The sequence below is a fragment of the Chiroxiphia lanceolata genome, chromosome 27 (assembly GCF_009829145.1).
Source record: "Chiroxiphia lanceolata isolate bChiLan1 chromosome 27, bChiLan1.pri, whole genome shotgun sequence".
NCBI classification, from domain to species: Eukaryota; Metazoa; Chordata; class Aves; order Passeriformes; family Pipridae; genus Chiroxiphia; species Chiroxiphia lanceolata.
This window is the reverse complement of record NC_045663.1, coordinates 1,900,205-1,919,218: the sequence shown is the minus strand read 5'-3', so window position 1 is coordinate 1,919,218 and position 19,014 is coordinate 1,900,205. Positions and strand designations below refer to the sequence as shown.

Here is a 19,014-nt window from a genome sequence, read left to right as displayed (position 1 = left end):
GCTTGGCAGAGGGAGGATGCCCCTCTGCAGCTCCTCGTTCCCTCCCCTCCTGCTTTTTGTCTTGCAGCTCAAGGATGGAATCACTCCACTCCCCCACCCTCTGCTCCTGTTCCCCCCATTCCCCCCTTTCCCACCCCCCCTTGGCTGTGGGGGCTGGAGCCTCCCAGCTGAGATATAAATAGGGGTGTGATCACACCAGTCTGCTCTGCCCAGCCTGGGAGGCGGCTGGGAGGGGGGGCTGGAGGCAAATTTTGGCAGGATTTGGACCATCCCATCCCTCCTCTCCCAGCCCTGGGCGAGCTGGACACTCCCTGCATCACCCAGGAGCTGAATTATTTCCAGTATCAATGAAAACTGCCTAAATGTGATTTTTTTTTTCTTAGTTTTCAAGCTGTGCCTTAAGGCTCTGCTCTTGTGCCTCCTGGTGTCACACCCCTGGAGGGACACAATCCCTCCTTCCACAGCAGCAGGAGCCAGCTGGGGAATGATAATTAAAAAAACAAAACAAAACAAAACAAAAAACAACAAAACCCAGATAATTTTGGCTCCTCTCTGGCAACTCAGGGACACCACAGAGCAGAGGGTGCACCCCACTGTCCCCACAATGACCCCGAGGGACCTGTGTGATCAGCATCGATTTATTTCTTCACAACATTTCTTTTTAATACAGTGATTTTTAGGAAATTGTACCCTTTTTTTTTTTGTTTGTTTTGTTGGGTTTTTTTGACACTTTTGACATTTGTACAGTACAGTGTAACTCTTCCATAAGTAAACTTCACAAAAAAGAGGGGGGGGGGGAGGGGAGGCTGGAAAAGGGGGGAGAGGGAGGAAGATGGAATTATGGTAGGGGAGGGGAAAGAGGGGAAGGGGAAAAAAGAAACCTGTGAAATAAAAGACACGGCGCTCCAAGAAAAAAATAAATAAAGGGCAGCTCTTGTCATTGCTACGGGAATATCCACTTATTCACAGTCTCCACAGAAGCACAGTACTACAGGAACACGAGATTCCCAAATCCCTGGAGCAAACCAGCAACACTCTGCTCATCCCCCCACCTCCAAACCCCGGGGCTGATTCGCTCCAGGTCTCTTGGCCTCGCTGATGTTACTTTAATGAACTGATTTCCTTTTAAATCTTTTAAATAATAAGAGATTTCACTTTGGGGTTTTTTTTTGTTTTTTTTTTTGTTTGTTTTTTTTTAAAGTGATATTCACAAGCAAGGTTACCACACCAAAAAAAAAAAAAAAAAACCAAAAAAAAAGGGAAAAATAAAGAGATAGGAAAAAAAAATCAATATATATATATGTATATATATAAATGCACCACCACGGCCACAGCACAGCAGGTCACAGCGTCACTTCCTACGCCTATTTACAAGGAATCTCTGTATGTACAAGGAGGAAGACGGTGGGAGCATAAATTAGCATCTATTTATACAAATAAACAAGAGTCAGGAAATATCCATCCAGCTGGAGGGGCAGGAAAAGCCGGGAACAAAGAGCTCATCCCCTTCCGGGAGCTCTTGGGGGGAAAGGGGGGAGCAAGGCCAGGCTGGGGAGGGAGGGAGGGGAGATTTGGGGTTTGGGGGGCCTGGGGAAGCAGCCACACCCTGGGGAGGGGGGTCCTTGGGGGTCTCCCAGGGCAGGGGGGGGTCTCAGGGCATCAGGGGGGGTCTCCCAGGGAATGGGGTTCTCAGGGAAGGGGATCCCCAGGGAAGGGGGAGCTCAGGAAAGGGGGTTCTCACAGAAGGGGGTCTTCAGGGAAGGGGCTTCTCAGGGCAGGAGGGTCTCCCAGGGCAGTGGGTCCCAAGGTCAGGGGGTCCCCAGGGCAAGGGGCTCCCCCAGGGAATAGGGTCCTCAGGGAAGGGGGTCCCCAGGGATTGGGGGTCCCCAGGGCAGGAGTTTCTCAGGGAAGAGGGGGGGTCCCCAGGGAAAGGGGTCCCCCAGGGAAGGAGGTTCTTGGGGAAGGGCTGGGGGCAATGGTTTCTTGGACAGTGATTAAAAGCAGAATGAGGGGGAGTTTTCTACCAGCCCAGGCTTCAAAATAAATTAAGGGGGTGGGTTGGGGGGCACAGCCTAATGAATTATGGGGGTGGGTGGGGTGGGGAGCTCCTAAAGGGGCCGCAGCCCTTTGGGAGGTATCAGCAGCAATTCCCCCACGGGACCCCCAAGAGGAGGGGCTGGGGGGGGGGGGGGTTGGGGGGTGCACTGACCGGTTTTTGGGGGGGTTTGTGGAGGAGGGGTGGGGCTGGCCCCTAGCAGGCACAGTCCTGGTGGGGAGGGGCCTGCTGGTCCGTGAGCTGGGGGCCCTGCTTGGCCCCGGTGACGGCGGGGTCGGCCGTGTCCAGCGACTCCGACATCTTCTCGCAGATGATGTCCACCAGCCGCTCGAAGGTCTGCTTCACGTTGATGTTGTCCTTGGCACTGGCCTCGAAAAACTCAAATCCTGCACGGGGTGGGGGCAGAGGGACACGGGGGACACACACACACACACACGGACAGATCAGGGTTCCAGCCCTGCCTCCAGCCCGACAACATCGGAAACCGCCGCGGCTCCTCCTCCTCCTCCTCCCCTCGTTAAATATTAATGAGCTGCCCAACCCGCAGTGTCCAACCTGCCCCCAACCTGCCCCCCACGCGGGGACACCTCGCCCAGAAACTCCCCCTCCCATTCCCCCTCCCCAGCAGCTCTCAGAGGGTTTAAGGGTGGTAATAAAACCTCCCCCAGCTCAAGGACTCCGTGTTTTTTTCACCCCGTGCCGAGTCACCGGAGAGTCACCAGCCGGTGTCGAGGAGGAGCAATTACAGGGAGGGAATTAAGCCCTTAATTAAATCATTTGTTGGATGATGGCCGTGGGGGAGCGTTCCCCTCTCCCCAGCTCACCCAGGTGCTCGGCGAGCTGGCGGCCCTTCTCCGAGGAGACCACGCGCTCGTCCTCCATGTCACACTTGTTCCCCACCAGCAGCACCTGGGCGTTGTCCCAGGAGTAGGTCTTGATCTGGGTGGACCTTTGAGGGAAAGGAGAAGAGGGATAATGTAGTGGGGGTAGGGGGGCTGAGCAGGGCGCTGGGGGGTGGTTGGGAAGGGCTGGGGGGCACTCACCAGTCCTGCACGGCGTTGAAGGACTCCTCGTTGGTGATGTCGTACATGAGGATGAAGCCCATGGCCCCGCGGTAGTAGGCGGTGGTGATGGTGCGGTACCGCTCCTGCCCGGCCGTGTCCTGGGCAGGGACAGCAGGATGTCACCCCTGGGGGGCACAGTGACACCCCTCGGGGCGCTCCAGGGGTCACAGAGGTCCCTGGGGACACATCTCTTCCTGCCATGTCACCCCCGGGGGCACAGTGACACCCCTCAGGGCTTGCCAGGGGTCCCTGGGGACATGTCCCTCCCCACCATGTCACCCCCAGGAACACAGTGACACCCCTCAGGGCTCGCCAGGGGTCCCTGGGGACATGTCCCTCCCCACCATGTCACCCCTGGAGACACAGTGAAACCCCTCAGAACTCGCCAGGGTTCCCTGGGGACATGTCCCTCCCCACCATGTCACCCCCAGGGACACAGTGACACCCCTTGGGGCAGTCTGAGGGCCACCGAGGTCCCTGGGGACACGTCCCTTCCCACCTGGGCATCACCCCTGGGGACACAGTGACACCCCTTGGGGAGCTCTGGTGCCACCAAGGTCCCTGGGGACACGTCTCTTCCCACCATGTCACCCCCAGGGGCACAGTGACACCCCTCAGGGTTCTCCAGGCGTCCCTGGGGACACGTCCCTCCCCACCATGTCACTGGGGTGGACAGTGACACCCCTTGGGGTGCTCCAGGTGCCACTGAGATCCCTGGGGACACGTCCCTCTCCACCCTGGCATCGCCCTCGGGGCTCTCCAGAGGCCACCCAGGTTCATGGGGACACATCCCTCCCCACCATGTCACCTCTGGGGCCACAATGACACCCCTTGGGGTGCTCCAGGGGTCCCCAGGGACATGTCCCTCCCCACCAGGTCATCCCCAGGGACACAGTGACACCCCTCGGGGTGCTCTGAGGACCACCAAGGTCCCTGAGGACACATCCCCTCCCACCCCACCACCCCTGGGGACACAGTGACACCCCTTGGGGCACTCTGGGCATCAGCAAGGTCCCTGAGGACACATCCCCTCCCACCAGGTCACCCCTGGGGACACAGTGACACCCCTCAGGATGCTCTGAGCATCCCCAAGGTCCCTGAGGACACATCCCCTCCCACCAGGTCACCCCTGGGGACACAGTGACACCCCTCAGGGCCCTCCAAGGACCACCAAGGTCCCTGAGGACACATCCCCTCCCACCCTAGCGCCGCTCCCGGTGCCTCCAGCCCTTCCAGCTCCGCAGGGCGGAGCAGCCCCAACACGACCACCCCCTCCCACCCCTCCGTGGGGGCTCAAGGGCGCCCCGGGGGTCTCACCCAGATCTGCAGCTTGATGCGCTTGTCGTTCCGATAGATGGTCTTGACCTTGAAGTCGATGCCGACGGTGCTGACGAAGGCGGGCGTGAAGGAGTCGTCGGCGTACCGGAACAGGAAGGAGGTTTTCCCGACGCTGCTGTTCCCGATGATCAGGATCTTGAACATGTAATCGAAGTTCTGGTCCGAGGATTCCTTCTGCCCATAGCGGGAGTCGGTAGCCGACGCCATCTGCAAGGCGGGGGAGAAGCCGTGACGGTCCCAGGCCCCGGCTCGGAGCCGATTCCCGGCGCTGCGGGCACGGAGCCGGCGTGTTCCGGCTTGGGACGGGCGGTGGGGTGGCCACGGTGGGTCACTCGCCCCACAGGGCTCAGACAGGACACCTCCTGTCACCCCCAGCGAGGCGGGCCCGTGGTACGTGTGGGGCACGTGGATCCCGGCGTTTGCCGTGGATCCCAGGGTTTCCCGCAGCCCTCGGAATGTGCCGTGGTCCCCAGGAGTTGCCGTGGATGCTGGGGTTTGCTGTGGATCCTGGGGTTTGCCATGGCCCCCCAGGATTTGCTGTGGATCCCAGGATTTGCTGTGGATCCCAGGGTTTGCTGTGGATCTCAGGGTTTGCCATAGCCCCTGGGATTTGCTGTGGATCCCAGGATTTGCTGTGGATCCCAGGGTTTGCTGTGGATCCCAGGGTTTGCTGTGGATCCCAGGGTTTGCTGTGGATCCCAGGGTTCGCTGCAACCCCCAGGATTTGCCATGACCCCCAGAGGGTTTGCTGTGGATCCTAGGATTTGCCATGGCCCCCAGGATTTGCTGTGGATCCCAGGGTTTGCTGTGGATCCCAGGATTTGCTGTGGATCCCAGGGTTTGCCATAGCCCCTGGGATTTGCTGCAGCCCCCAGGATTTGCTGTGGATTCCAGGGTTTGCTGCGACCCCCAGGATTTGCTGTGACCCCCAGAGGGTTTGCTGTGGATCCCAGGATTTGCCATAGTCCCTGGGATTTGCTGCAGCCCCCAGGATTCCCTGTGGATTCCAGGATTTGCTGTGACCCCCCCCCCCCAAAGGTTTGCTGTGGATCCCAGGGTTTGCCGTGGATCCCAGGGTTTGCCACGGATCCTGGGGTTTGCTGTGGACCCCAAGGGGTTTGCCATAGTCCCTGGGATTTGCTGTGGCCCCCAGGATTTGCCGTGGATCCTGGGGTTTGCTACAGATCCAGGGGTTTGCTGTAGCCCCCAGGATTTGCCGTGGATCCCAGAATCTGCCATGGCCCCAGGGGCTTGCTGTGGCCCCCGGGGGTTTGCCACGGCCCCCAGGGTTTGCCACGGCCCCCAGGGTTTGCCGTGGCCCCCGGGATTTGCCATGGATCGCAGGATTTGCCGTGGATCCCAGGATTTGCCGTGGATCCCAGGATTTGCCGTGGCATCGGCAGGTGCGGCCGGGACGCCGCAGCCTCTCCTGCATCTCCCCCACAAAATGGCACCAGCGCGGTGACACGGCACCGCGAGGTGCCACAGGGTGCCCGGGGGGGTGCTGATGCCAGGCAGGGGAGGGCACAGAGATGGGTGCCCACCCAGGGCTGGTGCGGGGGGATGCAGGATGGAGCACAGGGATGCTGGGAAGCGCTGCGGGGTTCAGGGTGCCGATGGAGGGGGGTGCCGGCTGCTACAGGGAGGGGGTTCAGGGTGCTGATGGCGGGGGGGGGGTGCAGGGCGCTCACGGGGGGTGCACGGGGTGCTCACAGAGAGGGTGCAGGGTGCTACGAAGAGGGGGCTGGGGATGCTGATGGGTGGGGGCGCAGGGCGCTCATGGGGGACGCACAGGGCGCTGCAGGGAGGGGGCGCCGGGTCCTGATGGGGAGGGCGCGGGGGGGGCTCAGGGCGCTCATGGGGCCGCTCCAGGCGCTGCAGGGAGGCGCCCACCCCCCGCCCGACCCCGCTGCGCCCATTCGGTCCGCGCCGCAACCCCCTTCAAAGGGGACCCTGCGCATCCCCCCCGCCCTGCGCCGCATCCATCACCATCATCACCACCACCACCATCATCATCATCATCACCACCATCATCATCACCATCACCATCATCATCACCATCATCATCACCCCCCCCTCCGCCCCCCGCCGCCTCCCGCCTCCCCCGCTGCAGCCGCGCCTCCCCGCCGGCTGCCAGCGAGCCCCTGGGTGCCGGGGGGTGCCGGGGGTGCCGGGGGGTCCGGGGGGGGTCCCGGCGGTGGGTGTGGAGGGGGTCTCACCTCTGCCGCGCTCGCTCCTCCCGCAGCGACTGCAGCAGATGCGGACCCCGGGTGACGTCGGCAGAAGGGGCGTGGCCCGCTATGCAAATGAACCCTCGCGTCAGGGGCGCGCCCCGGAGCGCGGCGCTGATTGGCTCGGCGGCGCGCGGTGATGGACAGCGGGGAGGTGCAGGGGGGGGCGGCCCCCCCCTCCCGGCGCGGTGGTGGGCGCCGCGCCCCCCCCTCGGCCGCGCGCGGTGGTGGGGTCCGGCCGAGCGGTGTGAGGCGCGGGGTGAACCACGCGCCGCGCGGGCGGGGAGAGCGGGGCGGACCATTCCCGCTCAAGGGGGGGGGGGAGCGAGATCGCGCCGCCTCGCTGTCGCGACATGGCAGCGCTATATCGCGACGCCCCCCCTAGGCGTGGCAGTGGCGGTCGGGCTGATCTTTACCTTGGCAGGGCGCCTGGCGCTGAGGCGGGGCTGGTGCGCAGGTGGGCGGCCATGTCCTCCCTCGCCCTCAGGTTCCAGCGGGGATTAGGGGAGGCAGCATATGGCGGCCTCGGGGCACCGGCACCGCCCTGCCCGGGCCTGCCCTGCCCTGCCCGGGGCCCCAGGACCCTCCCGGGCCCTGCCCTGCCCTGCCCGGAGCCTCCTGGGCACTGCCCTGTCGTGCTCTGCCCGGGGGGTTTAAATGGCCCCTGTCCCGGTGCAGCCCCACCGGGGCCTATCCAGGACCCAGAGCCCCCGGAGGACAGAGCCGGACACCCCCCGGGCTCTGGCTGGAGCTGCCGGACACGGTGGGCACTGTCCAGGTGGGCAGTGAGAGCCCACCGTGAGGAGACAGAGCAACAGCCCCCAGCGACAACGGGATGGCAGGGAGGCAGGGATGGATCCAGGCATAGGGATGCATCCAGGCATGGGGATGGATCCAGGCATGGGGATGGATCCAGGCATGGGGATGGATCCAGGCATAGAGATGGATCCAGGCATAGGGATGGATCCAGGCATAGGGATGGATCCAGGCTCAGGGATAGATCCAGGCTCAGGGATGGATCCAGGCATAGAGATGGATCCAGGCATAGAGATGGATCCAGCTGCATGGTTGGATCCAGGCTCAGGGATGGATCCAGGCTCAGGGACAGACCCACACATAGGGTTGGATCCAACCATGGGGATGGGCCCAAGCTCAGGAATGGACCCAGCTGCAGGGATAGATCCACCCTTAGGGATGGATTCAGCTATAGGGACAGATCCAGCCACAGGGATGGACCATGGGTGCTGCCTCCACCTTCCCCGGGCAACAGCTCCACCACCTTCCTTGTCCGTGGATTCTGCAGCCCCTCAGCCAAGCACGGGATGAAAAGGGCTTTTTTCCACCAGCTCCTGCCCTGTCCAACCCAGCAGAGTCTGGGACAGACCTGGGTTCGAGGAGTTCTGGGAGCACAGAGCCTCAGCGCAGCCCCTCTCAGCGCAGCCCCTCTCCCCCAGCAGAGGCAGGAGGACACCCAGCACCCACCAGGAATGACCACCCCGTGTGGCTGCAGCGCTCCCAGCTCATCCCTGGGCTGGGAAGGGATCATCCAGCTCCCGAGGCCCTGCTGCCACCACGGGGGACAGAGTGGGGCGGGCAGGGGGTGAGAGCCTCGGGGGCCCCACGTGCCGGGGCAGCACCGGGGCAGTGCCAGGGGTGGGGACGTGTTTGCGGAGATAAATCACCGTTGGGAGCAATGCGGAAGAGCCGGGAACGGGCCCCGCGCCGCGCCAAGCCGGCGATTAAATATTTACCTTAGCAGGCCGTGGTTGCCAGTGATGGATCTCAGCGTTTCCAGGGAGGAGCTCCTTTTGTTCCAGGCCCTCCCTGGTGCCCGCCGGGGCCACCAACCACGCCAGTCCCCGGGGACATTGGCACGGCTCCCGTGACACCAGGAAAAGGCACTTCTAAAGGTAAAGAGGCACTTAAAAGGCTCGTGTTTAGGGTGGAACAAACCAGGTTTAATCTCTGGAAAGGTGAAGGAAAACCCAAAAGGATCCTGGGGGGCTGCCCCTGGGCATGATGCCGGAGACACAGGGGTGAGGGGGTCACAGCACCCGCCTGGGCCCGAAGTGTGAATTAAAAATGCAGCATTTTCAGTGATCACAGAGCAGAAACGTGACTTTCCACCCCGAAAAACGTGTCTTTCCGCCCCAAATATCCACGTGAGTGTGGCCTCGGAGAGGCTCGGAGTAAAAAGTGAGCTACAAAAGGCTTTAAAAAGTGAACCTGTCCTCAAATAAATAAACCCCTGACTCGTGCCCGTGCCGTGCGCCGGTGCCTGGGGGTCCCTCGTGCTGGGGGTGTCACCAGCACCCTTCACCCACCTCCCCGTCCCACCGTGGGGCTGCTGTCCTGCGAGGGGCCACCTGGAAAAGTGCTGGAATGCTTTTGGCTGTGCCCCAGCCCTGTGGGGAACTCCTTCCTGGAGCCCTGTGGGGTGTGATGCCCTCAGGGCTGGGCTGGGGCCAGAGCACAGTGTCCCCGAGCCTTGCCTGAAGGGGACAGGGACCTTTCCCAGCAGCTGGTGGGAGATGGGAGAGGGCGAGCAGCGCCTTCCTGTCCATCAGGACCTGCCCAGATCCCGCACAGAGACGTGATTTGGGTCCCTCCACGCCCTGTGTGGTGCCACTGCCAGCTCCCCGCTGTCCCCAACACTGGCCAGGGCAGAGCCCAGTCCCACGTCCCCGTGGCAGCGAGGGGACCCACCAGCCGGTGCCGCTACGTGCCCAGGGACAGGAATGTGACGTTGCCCTCCGTGTCCAGGCACAGCCCTTGGCTGTCCTCGGGCCCTGGCACGGAGCACCCGCCGCCACCGTCCTTGGGCAGCGTCCCCTCCAGCGCCCGCCGGTTGTCCACGTCCCTGGGGCGGGGCACGGGCGAGTCCTGCTCCCCGGGGCCAGGGGACAAGCGCCTGGTGTCGGCCGACTCCGAGTCGTCCGTGCCCGGCGTCTTGGAGCCGCTGTTGTCCTCGTCCAAGGGGCTCTCGGGCCCCTCCAGCTCCGTGTCCGACTCACCCTCTTCCTCCTCCTCCAGGGTCAGCTCGAACTGGAACTTGTCGGTGTTGGCGGGGGACGCGCCGGGTCCCTCGGGCGGAGGGGACGGGCTGCGCCGGATCATGCTCTGGTACCATTCCCGGTTGTCCTCCAGCGTGTCCAGGAGCTCCTGGGCGTCGGGGTGCACCAGGTCGGCCCACGTCTCCCACAGCGGGTGGGCGATGAAGTCGATGAAGCCCACCTTGAGGGGGGGGGAAAGGAGGCAGAGCTGAGCCCCCGGCCCAGCCCTGCACACCCCCACCCCGTCCCCAGCCCACCACCCCACCTGGGACTTCTCCACGGAGGCGGTGTGCTTGTCGCACATGGGGCTGATCTCCATCCCCTTCTCCCGCTCCCGGTCTCCCTGGTGGAAGAACTCCACCATGATGCGGTCGGTCCACTGCCGGTACAGCTCCAGGGGCTTCGTGGGGTTGCTGAGGTCGGCGCAGTGCACCATGTTCTGCAGGACCTGTGGGCACAGCCACGGTGTCCTTCGTCCCCCAGGATCACCCCCACACTGCGCCAGGGACCCTTGGCCATACCCGGCTGTGGTTGGGAGTCACCAGGCAGGACGTCCCAGCAGCCCAGAGCAATGCCCAACGTCCGCAGTGCCAGGAAGGATTCCCAGCCGTGTCCCCGTGCCCACCTGGATCCGGTCGGAGTAGTTGTCCAGCAGCAGCACCCCCAGGCTGGTCACCTTCTTGGTCTCCACCATGGTTTTCAGATCCGCCAGCAGGTTCATGTGCTTGGACATGTCTGTGGCCAACACCTGGGCAGGGCAAGCCGGGAACGGGGCTCAGCCTGACCCCCCCCAGCCTGGACCCCCACCCTGAGGTGGTCCAGCCCCCCCATACCATGTCGATGACCATTTTTCGGAGCGTCTGCCTCTGCTTCCTGCTCAGGTTCTGGAAGATGTCGCAGTTCTCCTCCTGGAGGAGCTTGAAGCCCACCGCCAGGTGGTGGTTCTCCAGCACCGAGGCGTCGTTGTACATCAGCGCCAGCTCTGAGTCTGTGAGAGGGCACCGGTCACCCTGGGGGGACTCCTGGGTGGGGTCCTCCACACCCCCCCAGCTCCATCCCTGCTCCCCAGCTCACTGGTGTTGATGAGGAACTGGTTGGAGACGCCGGGGTGGTCGACGTCGTGGATGGCGCCGGCGAAGATGGCAGCCATGATCTCCAGGTCCGTGAAGACAGCCTGGGAATGGTGGGAGAAGGAGTTGCGGGCACGTTACAACCCTGCCAGACACACCCGGTGACCTCCGTGGCCTCAGGAGACCAGGAATCACCTCCAGGGCAGGCGTGGAGAGGAGGACGTGGGTGGACTGCGCCACATCGGCGGCGTGGAGGTTGTTGTGATAGGCCACGTCGGCGTGGTAATGGTCCTCCAGCGTCAGCATGTAGGTGATGAAGGTGTTGACGGGGATGCGGAAGGTCTTCATCAGGTCACGCTCCTGCAGGGAGGCGGGAGGTGGCTCGTCCCCATCCGGGCACGGGGACAGGGCCATCCCGCCGGGATGCTCACCTGGAAGATGCTGTACATGATGACGGTCAGCGGGCGGTTCCCCGAGTACTCGGCGACTTTAAACACGTTGAGCCCCCACTTGTTGGTGTCCTCCAGCTCCTGGGGACCAGAGGGACGGAGGTCCGTGGGGGGCTGGCGCCAGGGACCCTGTGGTTGGGTGGGTCACCCGTGCCAAGCCCACCTTGGCCAGCAGCCCCTCGTGGTCCGTGCGCACCCCGAAGCGGGGGATGCCGGCGGCGGCGAGGCTGGAGCCGTGGGTGAGCTTCCTGACGCCGCTGATCTGGGACATGGGGCGCTTCCTTCGCTCCTTCTCCTTGTCCTTGGCCAGCGCCGAGGGGATCTCCACCTCATGCTGCTTGTCTGGGGTGGCACCGGGGGGGCATGAGTAGGGTGGGAGCCCAAATTCCCCCCCGAACATCCCCCCGGCTCGTGCTGATGACACGGCGCAGGTGACACCATGATGTCATGACAGTTTGGGGGCTGCGTGGGAGGTGCCCAGCACTTTCCATCACTGCCCTGCACGAGCCACCCACCTGCCAGCGGATACAAACCCTGCCCTGGACACCCCTCCAGGCCCAGGGGGATTTACCCAACAGCCCCAGTGCACCAGTAAGCACCAATATGCACCAGTATGCACCAGCACACCCAGCCAGGACAAAGGGTGTTACACCCCCAAACAGCAAATCCCACCGGGACACCTGGGAAAATCCCCCTCCCTTTTCCCTCCATTTTGTCCCTTCAAAAGAAGCAAGCGGGCACAAAGCCCACCCTGCTGCCAGCAGAGAGGTGACCCCGGTGGTGTCCCTGGGGTGGGGGGGGATCCTCACCCAGGAAGGTTCTGGAGATGTACTCGGAGACCTGGTTCCCGGAGCGGCTCGTTTCCGAGAGGTGCGTCAGCTCCCGGTTCAGCATCCGCTTGAACTGCAGGTGGTGGGCAGAGCTCAGCGGTGTGGGGGGCACACAGGACCCCCAGGACCCCCAGGTGCCCATCCTGGGGGGCTCTGTGATGTGGAGGGCACACAGGCTGCCCATCCTGGGGGACTCTGTGATGTGGGGGGCACACAGGACCCCCAGCTGCCCATCCTGGGGGGATCAGTGGTGCAGGGGGCCAGCAGGACCCCCAGCTGCCCATCCTGGGGGGCTCTGTGATGTGGGGGGCACACAAGACCCCCAGCTGCCCGTCCTGGGGGGATCAGTGGTGCAGGGGGCCAGCAGGACCCCCAGTTGCCCAGCCCAGGGGGTTCAGTAGTGCCAGGGTCCCCATTCCCCCCCAAGGTGACCGTGACAGGGCCCCTTACCTTGTTGGAGGCCATCTCGCTGACCGAGTGCCTGGTCTGCAGCGTCTCCAGCTGGTCCAGGCACCAATCCAGCTCCTCCAGGGTCTCCCGTGAGAGCTTCTGGTGGGCATCTTCTGCTGGGGGCACCCGCCAGCTTGGCAAGGGACCTGCCGACGCCGCGACCGCCTGGCACGGGGGGGCTCGTGCCACCCCAAAGCCGGGGGCTCGCCGGCGTGGCGGCTCACGGCCCTCGAGCGGGGCGGCCGGGGGCGCGGGGGGACGCGGGGCTCGGGGTCGAGCATCCCTGGGCAGCAGGGCTCGGCCCCATCACACCGTCCCCATGGCGTGGCAGCCCCACGTGCCACAGTGTCCCGTGGGGTGACAGCCAGCCCCCGGGGGCAGCCGGGCTCCCGCGGGGCCCCGCTCACCGCCGGGTTTTATTAATGGAAGGTTTGACGTCAACGGGAGCTTTTCCACCGCCGCGAAGGGCGGCCAGGCGGGAGGAGCTGCCGAAAACCAGACATGGATCCCAAAGGGCAAAGCCGCGGCTCTGCCCTGCCTGGAGGGGGCTGTATCCCCCCCGAGGGCACAGCGGGACCCACCCTGAGGGCACAGGGACGGCCCCAAAACATCCCCACCGTGGTCCCCCCGGCACTCACCGGACAGGCTGGCCTTGCTCCCGGAGGGCAGGCTGCTGCTGGATCCTCGCCTGTGAAACACGGGGGGCTGAGCAACCAGGACCCCTGCAGCGGTGCCCTTGCCCTTGCCATGGGTCGGGGTCTCCCACCCAGGTGAGACCCTCGCCCTCCCCACCCCACGGCCCACTCACTTGATGCCGGCGCGGTCCTGGAGGTGGGTGAGGTTGCTGCGGACGGTGCGGAGGCTGGCCAGGACCTGGGGGGCGAGAGGGGGTTGGGGCCGGGCCGACCCCCCCCCGGGGGACCCCCCCGGGTGCTGGGCACAGGCCGTGTCCCCTCCCGGGCAGGGCACAGGGGTGGCACCTACCTGGGCGAACGGTGTGACGATCATGTCTTCTCCGTGCCTGAGGGAGCAAAGGGAGCGTGAGCCTGGGGGAGGGCAGTGGGGGTCCCGGGGGACGCAGGGAATTGGGGGGACACTCACAGGTCGCTGGCGATGGAGGAGTTGCGGGACATGGCTTTGGGGGACAGGTCATAGTCGCTGTCGGAGCGGTACAGGAAGGACTCGCGGCGCTGCCCGTGGGAGAAGGTGCCCTGCAGGACCAGCCCCGGGCTGACCTGGGGGTCCAGCGTGCCCCGGCCTTGGAGGCCATTCTCCAGGTCGAAGCTGTGAGGGGAGAGGAGTCAAGGCTGGCGCGGGGCAAGGTGTGGGGGCACAGCCCGCTGGGTGCCACCGGGTTTGCCGGGCTCTCGCTGCCATTGTCCCACTCAGCCCGGTTTGGTGGTCCCTGTGGTGACACCGGTCTCCTCCCAGCCTGGCCCTGCCACCTCCTTCACCCAGTGCTGAGAATGGGCACAACTCAGTGCACATGGACCCTCCTCTCTCAGCTCCCTGCCAGCAAAGCCAGGTTGTCCCATGTCACCCTGGTGGGACAGGCCCCCCTACTCTGAAGCTCCCAGCTCCAGAGACCTCGGGCAGGGCTGGCTCCTGCCTGTCCCATCCCCACCCTGTCCTCAGCACTGTGATCCCAAGTCCTCCAGAGCCCCAAAGCCTCCATCAGCCCTGGCTCGGGGGTGCCGTGTCCCATGGAGGGGACAGTGTCCAAGCCATGGCCCAGAGCCAGGGGACATCAAAGGACAGAAAATGCCACAGAAACCAAGCCCTGGCCCTTGGGGACACGCTGGTGGCAGCCCGGGGGCACCTCACCCAGAGTCACCTGGCAGCCGTGTGCATCCATGGGGGGGGACAGGGGACTTAGGGACAGGGGTGGTGACCCTGCAGTGTCCTCAAGCTGGCCGCGGCCGCCTCGCCCCCCCTCCTGCTGGTCCCGGGGTCATGGGAAAGGCTGCGCGGAGCAGGGACACAGCGAGGGCCATCCAGCGCCTGTCCGTCACCGCCGCGGGGACGGGGAGCACCGGGGGGAACTGGGAAAGCGCGGATGCCACTGGGGCCACCCTGTCCCCAGCGGGAGCCCAGCACCTACCAGATGCAGGAGTGCCTCCGGGACGGGCACCGGCTGCCCGGCAGCATCGTCCCGCTCCGGCAGCCCCGGTCCCTGTGGCGTGGCCGTCCCCGGCAGTGGCAGTGCCAGCCGGCACCGCGTCATGCCATCCCCGCAGCCCCTTGTTTTCCTGCCTCGCCTTCCCATCCCCGATGGTACCGGGGACACAAAGCCGCATTGTCCCTCCGACGGCCCCGCGGGTGATGCCCGCGTCTGTTCCCGGCCCCGTGCCACCACCTCTGACCCCGCTGCCACCGCAGGGGACAGCCCCGGGGGACACGAGCCCCCGCCGAGGGGCTGGTGCCGAATTAACCCCCCTCGTTTCGGCGTTAATGACCGAGCTGTGCCCGTGCCGGGCTGGGGGGGGCCGGGGCCGCTATAAATAGTTGCTGTTGCGGAGGGATGTGCTGAGCCCTACAGCGCTCACGCAGGTGGGGCCGGCACCCACCAGCACCCGGGGCGGGCACCCCAAAACCAACCCTACAGAGCTCCGAGCCGGGGAGGGCAGGGAGGTGCCGCGGTGAGTGAGTGGGTGCCTCGATTTGGAGGGAAAAGCCCCCCTCCCTGCCCACCGGGCCACCCCACCGCGGGTCCCTGCCTGGCCATCGCTGCAATGAGCGTGTCCGTGCTCAGCCGCGCTCGTCCAGCGGCTCCCCCCTGCCCGGCTCAGCCCCTGGCCATGTGGGGACACCCGCTGTCCCCTCCTCGTCCTCCCCGTCCCCATGGGCACACGGCACTGGGGGGAGGGGGGGGTCCCCTGACCCCATCCTGGCAGCACAGCCTGGTGCCACCACCCCCCCGGGGACCCTCCAGCGTCCCCCCCTTACCAGAGGGGATGCGCCACGGTGAAGCGCCGCTGCAGGCGGATGCTCTGGTTCATCAGGAGCTTCCTGAAGAGGACGGGGGAATTGCGGGGGGAATTGCGGGGGGAGGCTGCCGGAGAAGCCCCCGGCGAGGGGTGCGGGGTGGGCAGCATGGCCCGGCTCAGGGACCCCCGGCGCGGCCCCGGCGCGGCCCGGGCGCCCCCGGTGCGGAGCAGGAAGCGTGCGGCCGTCCCGGCCCCGGCGGCCCCGGGAAACTTTCCATCCCCCTCCCGCCCTGCGCCTGGGAAATTAAACAACTGTCTGGCTCCGGCAGCCGGCGCAGGGAGCGGGTCCCCCCCCGGTGTTCCTGGCGGCCCGGGCACGTGGCCCCTCGCTGGCCCGGTGCCACCGGCCACCCTGCTGTCTCCCCGAGGCGGCAGCTGCTCCCGAAAGGGCAGGGGTGCTCTGCCTGGGCACACGGAAAAAATGCCACAGGGGCCCCTGAGTGAGCCAGACGTACGGAATGGACGTGCCACGGTGCCACCGAGGGGCATGGATAAGCCTGGAGCATCCCAAACACTCGGTGTGGTTGTGCCACGGTGCCACCAAGGGACAGGGATGAGCCTGGAGCATCCCAAACACACGGTGTGGTTGTGCCACGGTGTGGTTGTGCCGTGGTGCCATCAAGGGAACACGGCTGAGCCTGGAGCATCCTGGACTTGCAGTGTGGACATGCCACAGTGCCACCAAGGGACATGGCTGAGCCTGGAGCATCCCAGACACGTGGTGTGGTTGTGCCACGGTACCACCGAGGGACCAGTGAGAGCCAAACCCACCCCACGCTGTGGCCCAGCCCCTCCCTGGTGCAGTGCCAAGCTCCCTCCTGGGGCTGCTCCTGGGGGGAACAGGGAGCAGCAGGACGAGGTCCGGCCGGTGACAGTGGCACCGTGGGTGACCTGCAGGACAAGGTCTGGCTGGTGACAGTGGGTGACCCACCGGCCTGGCCGTGGGAGCTGGCACTTGCCCAGCCTGATGCAGCAGGATGTGGATACCTGCTGTTCCCAGCGGCCACAAAAATATCCAGCAGCTGGCAGGGAGCCAGGGGGGACAACAACGGGGCCTCCCCTGCCACGGCAGGAGCAGTGGGGACCCCAAAACCCACCGGGTGGGGGTGGGTTCACTTCCAAGGGACTGCAGGCACGACTGTGGGGACGTCAGAGCAGAGGGAGTGCTGGGACAGAGGGACATCAGGGCACGGGGGCGAGGGGGAAGAGCCCCCCCGGGCTGGCTGGCAGCCAGCAGCCCCTGGACAGCCGGGACAGGACCGGCCACAGGACAGCAAGTCCCTGACCCCAGGACAGCCAGTCCCTGTCGGACTGTCGCTGTCCCCACGTGTCTGCAGGGGTGGATGACAAGTGACACCGGAGCCATGACCCTCAGCTGTGCCAGCTCCATGCTGACCCTGCAAGCTGGGCTGGGAGAGGCACGGGATAGGGGGAATGGCCCAAAAATAGCCCTGCAACCACTGCGGGAGGGGCTGAGGTCATTTTGGGCAGAGCCAGGCCAACCCTGCGGTGGCACCGGCTGGGCCAGGGGGTGAGGAGGATGAGGGCAGGGGTTAGGGACAGGAATGGGTGGTGGGGAGAGGGGTGACAGGGATGGGGGTGATGGGGACAGAGGGGATGGGCACAGTGTAGTGGGGACAGAGGTGTTGGGGATGGGGGGACAGGGGCAGATGGCGATCGGGACGGACATCCCGGGGCCGGTGACAGAGGGGTTTGTCCCCAGCCCACCGGGTGCTCTGCCGGTGCCGGTGCCCCGGTGCCGCTGTCCGCCCGCCGGTGCTGAACCCGGGAGCGTCCCCACCAGCAGCGCCTTGCCCGGTAACCCCTTCCCGGTGCCAGCGGGGGCCGGCATCACCTCCCCGCTCCCCGTCCCACCCTTACCGGGGGGGCTCGGACTCGTCGCCGCTGCTCGGGCCGCTCTCCTCGATGGTGAAGACCACCCGGGCTCCCTCGGGCTCGGGGCCGCGGGCCGCCTCCGCCAACCGGCAGCCCAGCGGCGGTAGCAGCGGGGTCCCGGAGAAGCGGCGGCGGACGGCGCCCAGCGCGGCTCCCGGGCCCGACGGGGCGGCCTCGGCGGCGTCGCGGCAGCGCTGCGGGGACACGGGGCGGCGGTGAGGGGCGCGGGGAGCGGCACCGCGGAGCTCTGCGGGGACACCGTCCGTGTCCGAGGGTCCCGTCCCGGGGCAGACCCGTCCCGTTCCCCCCTCCCGGTACCGGGCGCCGGTAGCGCGCTGGCGCCCCCTGGCGGGCACGGTGCGGCGCTGCACCCCGGGGGTACCGGGGTGATACCTGGGCGAGGGGGGGGCACGGGGAAAGGGCACAGCCGGTGCACCGGGAGCGGCTTGTCCCGCAGCGCGCGGAGCCACCGGGACTCCCCCTTCCTCCTCTTCTTCCCGCCGCCACCGGAGGGACACACACACACCCCCCCCGGTTCCCCCGGGACCCCGCCGGAAAAGCCCCCGGAGCCGGCGCGCAATTACGCAGAGGTGAATAATAATTAACCGCCCATTAAGGGGATAATTAACTCCCGCTCAGCGCCGCCAGCCCGGTTATTGCTGCCCCCGGGGCCGGCGCTGGGACGCCCGTACCGGGGACACCCCTCGCCCCCTCCCGCGACACCCCCTCGCCCCCCGAGGTGCCCCCCGGTGCCGGTCTCACCTCCGCGCCGAGGAAGGGCAGCGCCGTCCGGCTCCGTCTCATCGCCGTCCCTGCGGGGGGAGCTCCGGGAGCTGCGGCCGGTGAGGGGTCGGGGGTGGGGACCACCCCCCCCCCCCAGGGCTGGGGATACCCCGGGGACACCCCGGGACCGGGACACGTGGGTTCTTCCCCCCGCTTCCGTGATTTACGGGCGCCTGATCTTGGCCCCCACCTCGGGTTTTGGGGCCCCTCCTTCCCACTCCCGGTGCTCCCACCGGCTGGATGAGAGCAGGGACATCGGGCCTGAGGCCGCGGGGGTGGTCCCCCAGCCCGTAGCACCCACCAAGCTGTGAACCCACCGATGCCGCCGTAATGATCCACCACGGGCACCCACCCCCGTGAGGAACTGGGGCACACCGGTGCACCCACAGAGACGCCAGGACTGAGCCCCTCCACGCCCCGGCTGGCACCGGGAGCAGCCTCATCCCAATTCCCAGGGGATGCCGAGCCCCGGCACGGGGGTCCCCGCTGCCGCCAGCCCCCCGCCCTGGCCCGCAGCCCCTTACCGGTGCCCGGTCGTCGCCGCCAGCCGCGGCCTCGGCCGAGTGCAGCGGAGCAGAAGGAAGGCGACGTGCGTGCCTGGCCGCTCGCTCCCTCCCATCCCACCTCGCCGGGGGGGCTGCGCGGCCCCCCCCACCCCGGGCACCACCGCCCCGCACCCATCCCGCCGGCCTGGGAACACCCCGGGGCCTCCAGCCCGGAGCGGGGGACCCCCGAAAGCGGCTGGGCCCTCCCCCGGGAGCGGGGGTTTTCCCCGGGCAGGGCACATGGCAGACGGGAAACCAGAGC

The 19,014-nt window shown here is 66.0% G+C and overlaps 2 protein-coding genes across 3 annotated transcripts; both read right to left on the bottom strand.

Annotated features, from left to right (window-relative positions):
* Nucleotides 1-1,750: 1,750 nt before the first annotated feature.
* On the bottom strand, nt 1,751-6,783 carry RAB3A (RAB3A, member RAS oncogene family). The gene is made up of 5 exons (XM_032711951.1): nt 6,678-6,783; nt 4,438-4,665; nt 3,100-3,218; nt 2,881-3,005; nt 1,751-2,442 (listed from the first exon to the last, which is right to left on the bottom strand). The coding sequence occupies exons 2-5, from the start codon at nt 4,663-4,665 to the stop codon at nt 2,252-2,254; spliced, it is 663 nt and encodes a 220-aa protein (XP_032567842.1). The 5' UTR covers nt 6,678-6,783; the 3' UTR covers nt 1,751-2,251.
* Nucleotides 6,784-8,625: 1,842 nt separating this feature from the next.
* On the bottom strand, nt 8,626-15,636 carry LOC116799105 (cAMP-specific 3',5'-cyclic phosphodiesterase 4C-like). Of its 2 annotated transcripts, none has more exons than XM_032711943.1 (15): nt 15,488-15,636; nt 13,643-13,825; nt 13,526-13,562; nt 13,350-13,414; nt 13,180-13,229; nt 12,542-12,654; nt 12,071-12,164; nt 11,425-11,603; nt 11,244-11,342; nt 11,008-11,172; nt 10,817-10,916; nt 10,576-10,730; nt 10,368-10,490; nt 10,008-10,190; nt 8,626-9,923 (listed from the first exon to the last, which is right to left on the bottom strand). In XM_032711943.1, the coding sequence occupies exons 1-15, from the start codon at nt 15,634-15,636 to the stop codon at nt 9,408-9,410; spliced, it is 2,211 nt and encodes a 736-aa protein (XP_032567834.1). In that variant the 3' UTR covers nt 8,626-9,407. The 2 variants fall into 2 exon arrangements, with proteins under 2 accessions (XP_032567834.1, XP_032567835.1); XM_032711944.1 differs by having other exon boundaries at nt 12,542-12,657; nt 15,488-15,615.
* Between the last annotated feature and the right edge of the window lie 3,378 nt (nt 15,637-19,014).

Bases quoted from the DNA above. Each gene is read 5' to 3' on its own strand.
- RAB3A (XM_032711951.1), bottom strand. From the start codon at position 4,665: ATGGCGTCGGCTACCGACTCCCGCTATGGGCAGAAGGAATCCTCGGAC. The intron at 3,219-4,437 runs GTGAGACCCCCG...GTCCCTGCCCAG, and splicing joins GCATCAAGCTGCAGATCTGG to GACACGGCCGGGCAGGAGCG. The intron at 3,006-3,099 runs GTGAGTGCCCCC...TTTCCCTCAAAG, and splicing joins TTCAACGCCGTGCAGGACTG to GTCCACCCAGATCAAGACCT.
- LOC116799105 (XM_032711943.1), bottom strand. From the start codon at position 15,636: ATGCTGCCCACCCCGCACCCCTCGCCGGGGGCTTCTCCGGCAGCCTCC. The intron at 13,563-13,642 runs GTGAGTGTCCCC...TTGCTCCCTCAG, and splicing joins TCCTCCATCGCCAGCGACCT to GCACGGAGAAGACATGATCG. The intron at 13,230-13,349 runs GTGAGTGGGCCG...CGTGTTTCACAG, and splicing joins CAGGACCGCGCCGGCATCAA to GCGAGGATCCAGCAGCAGCC.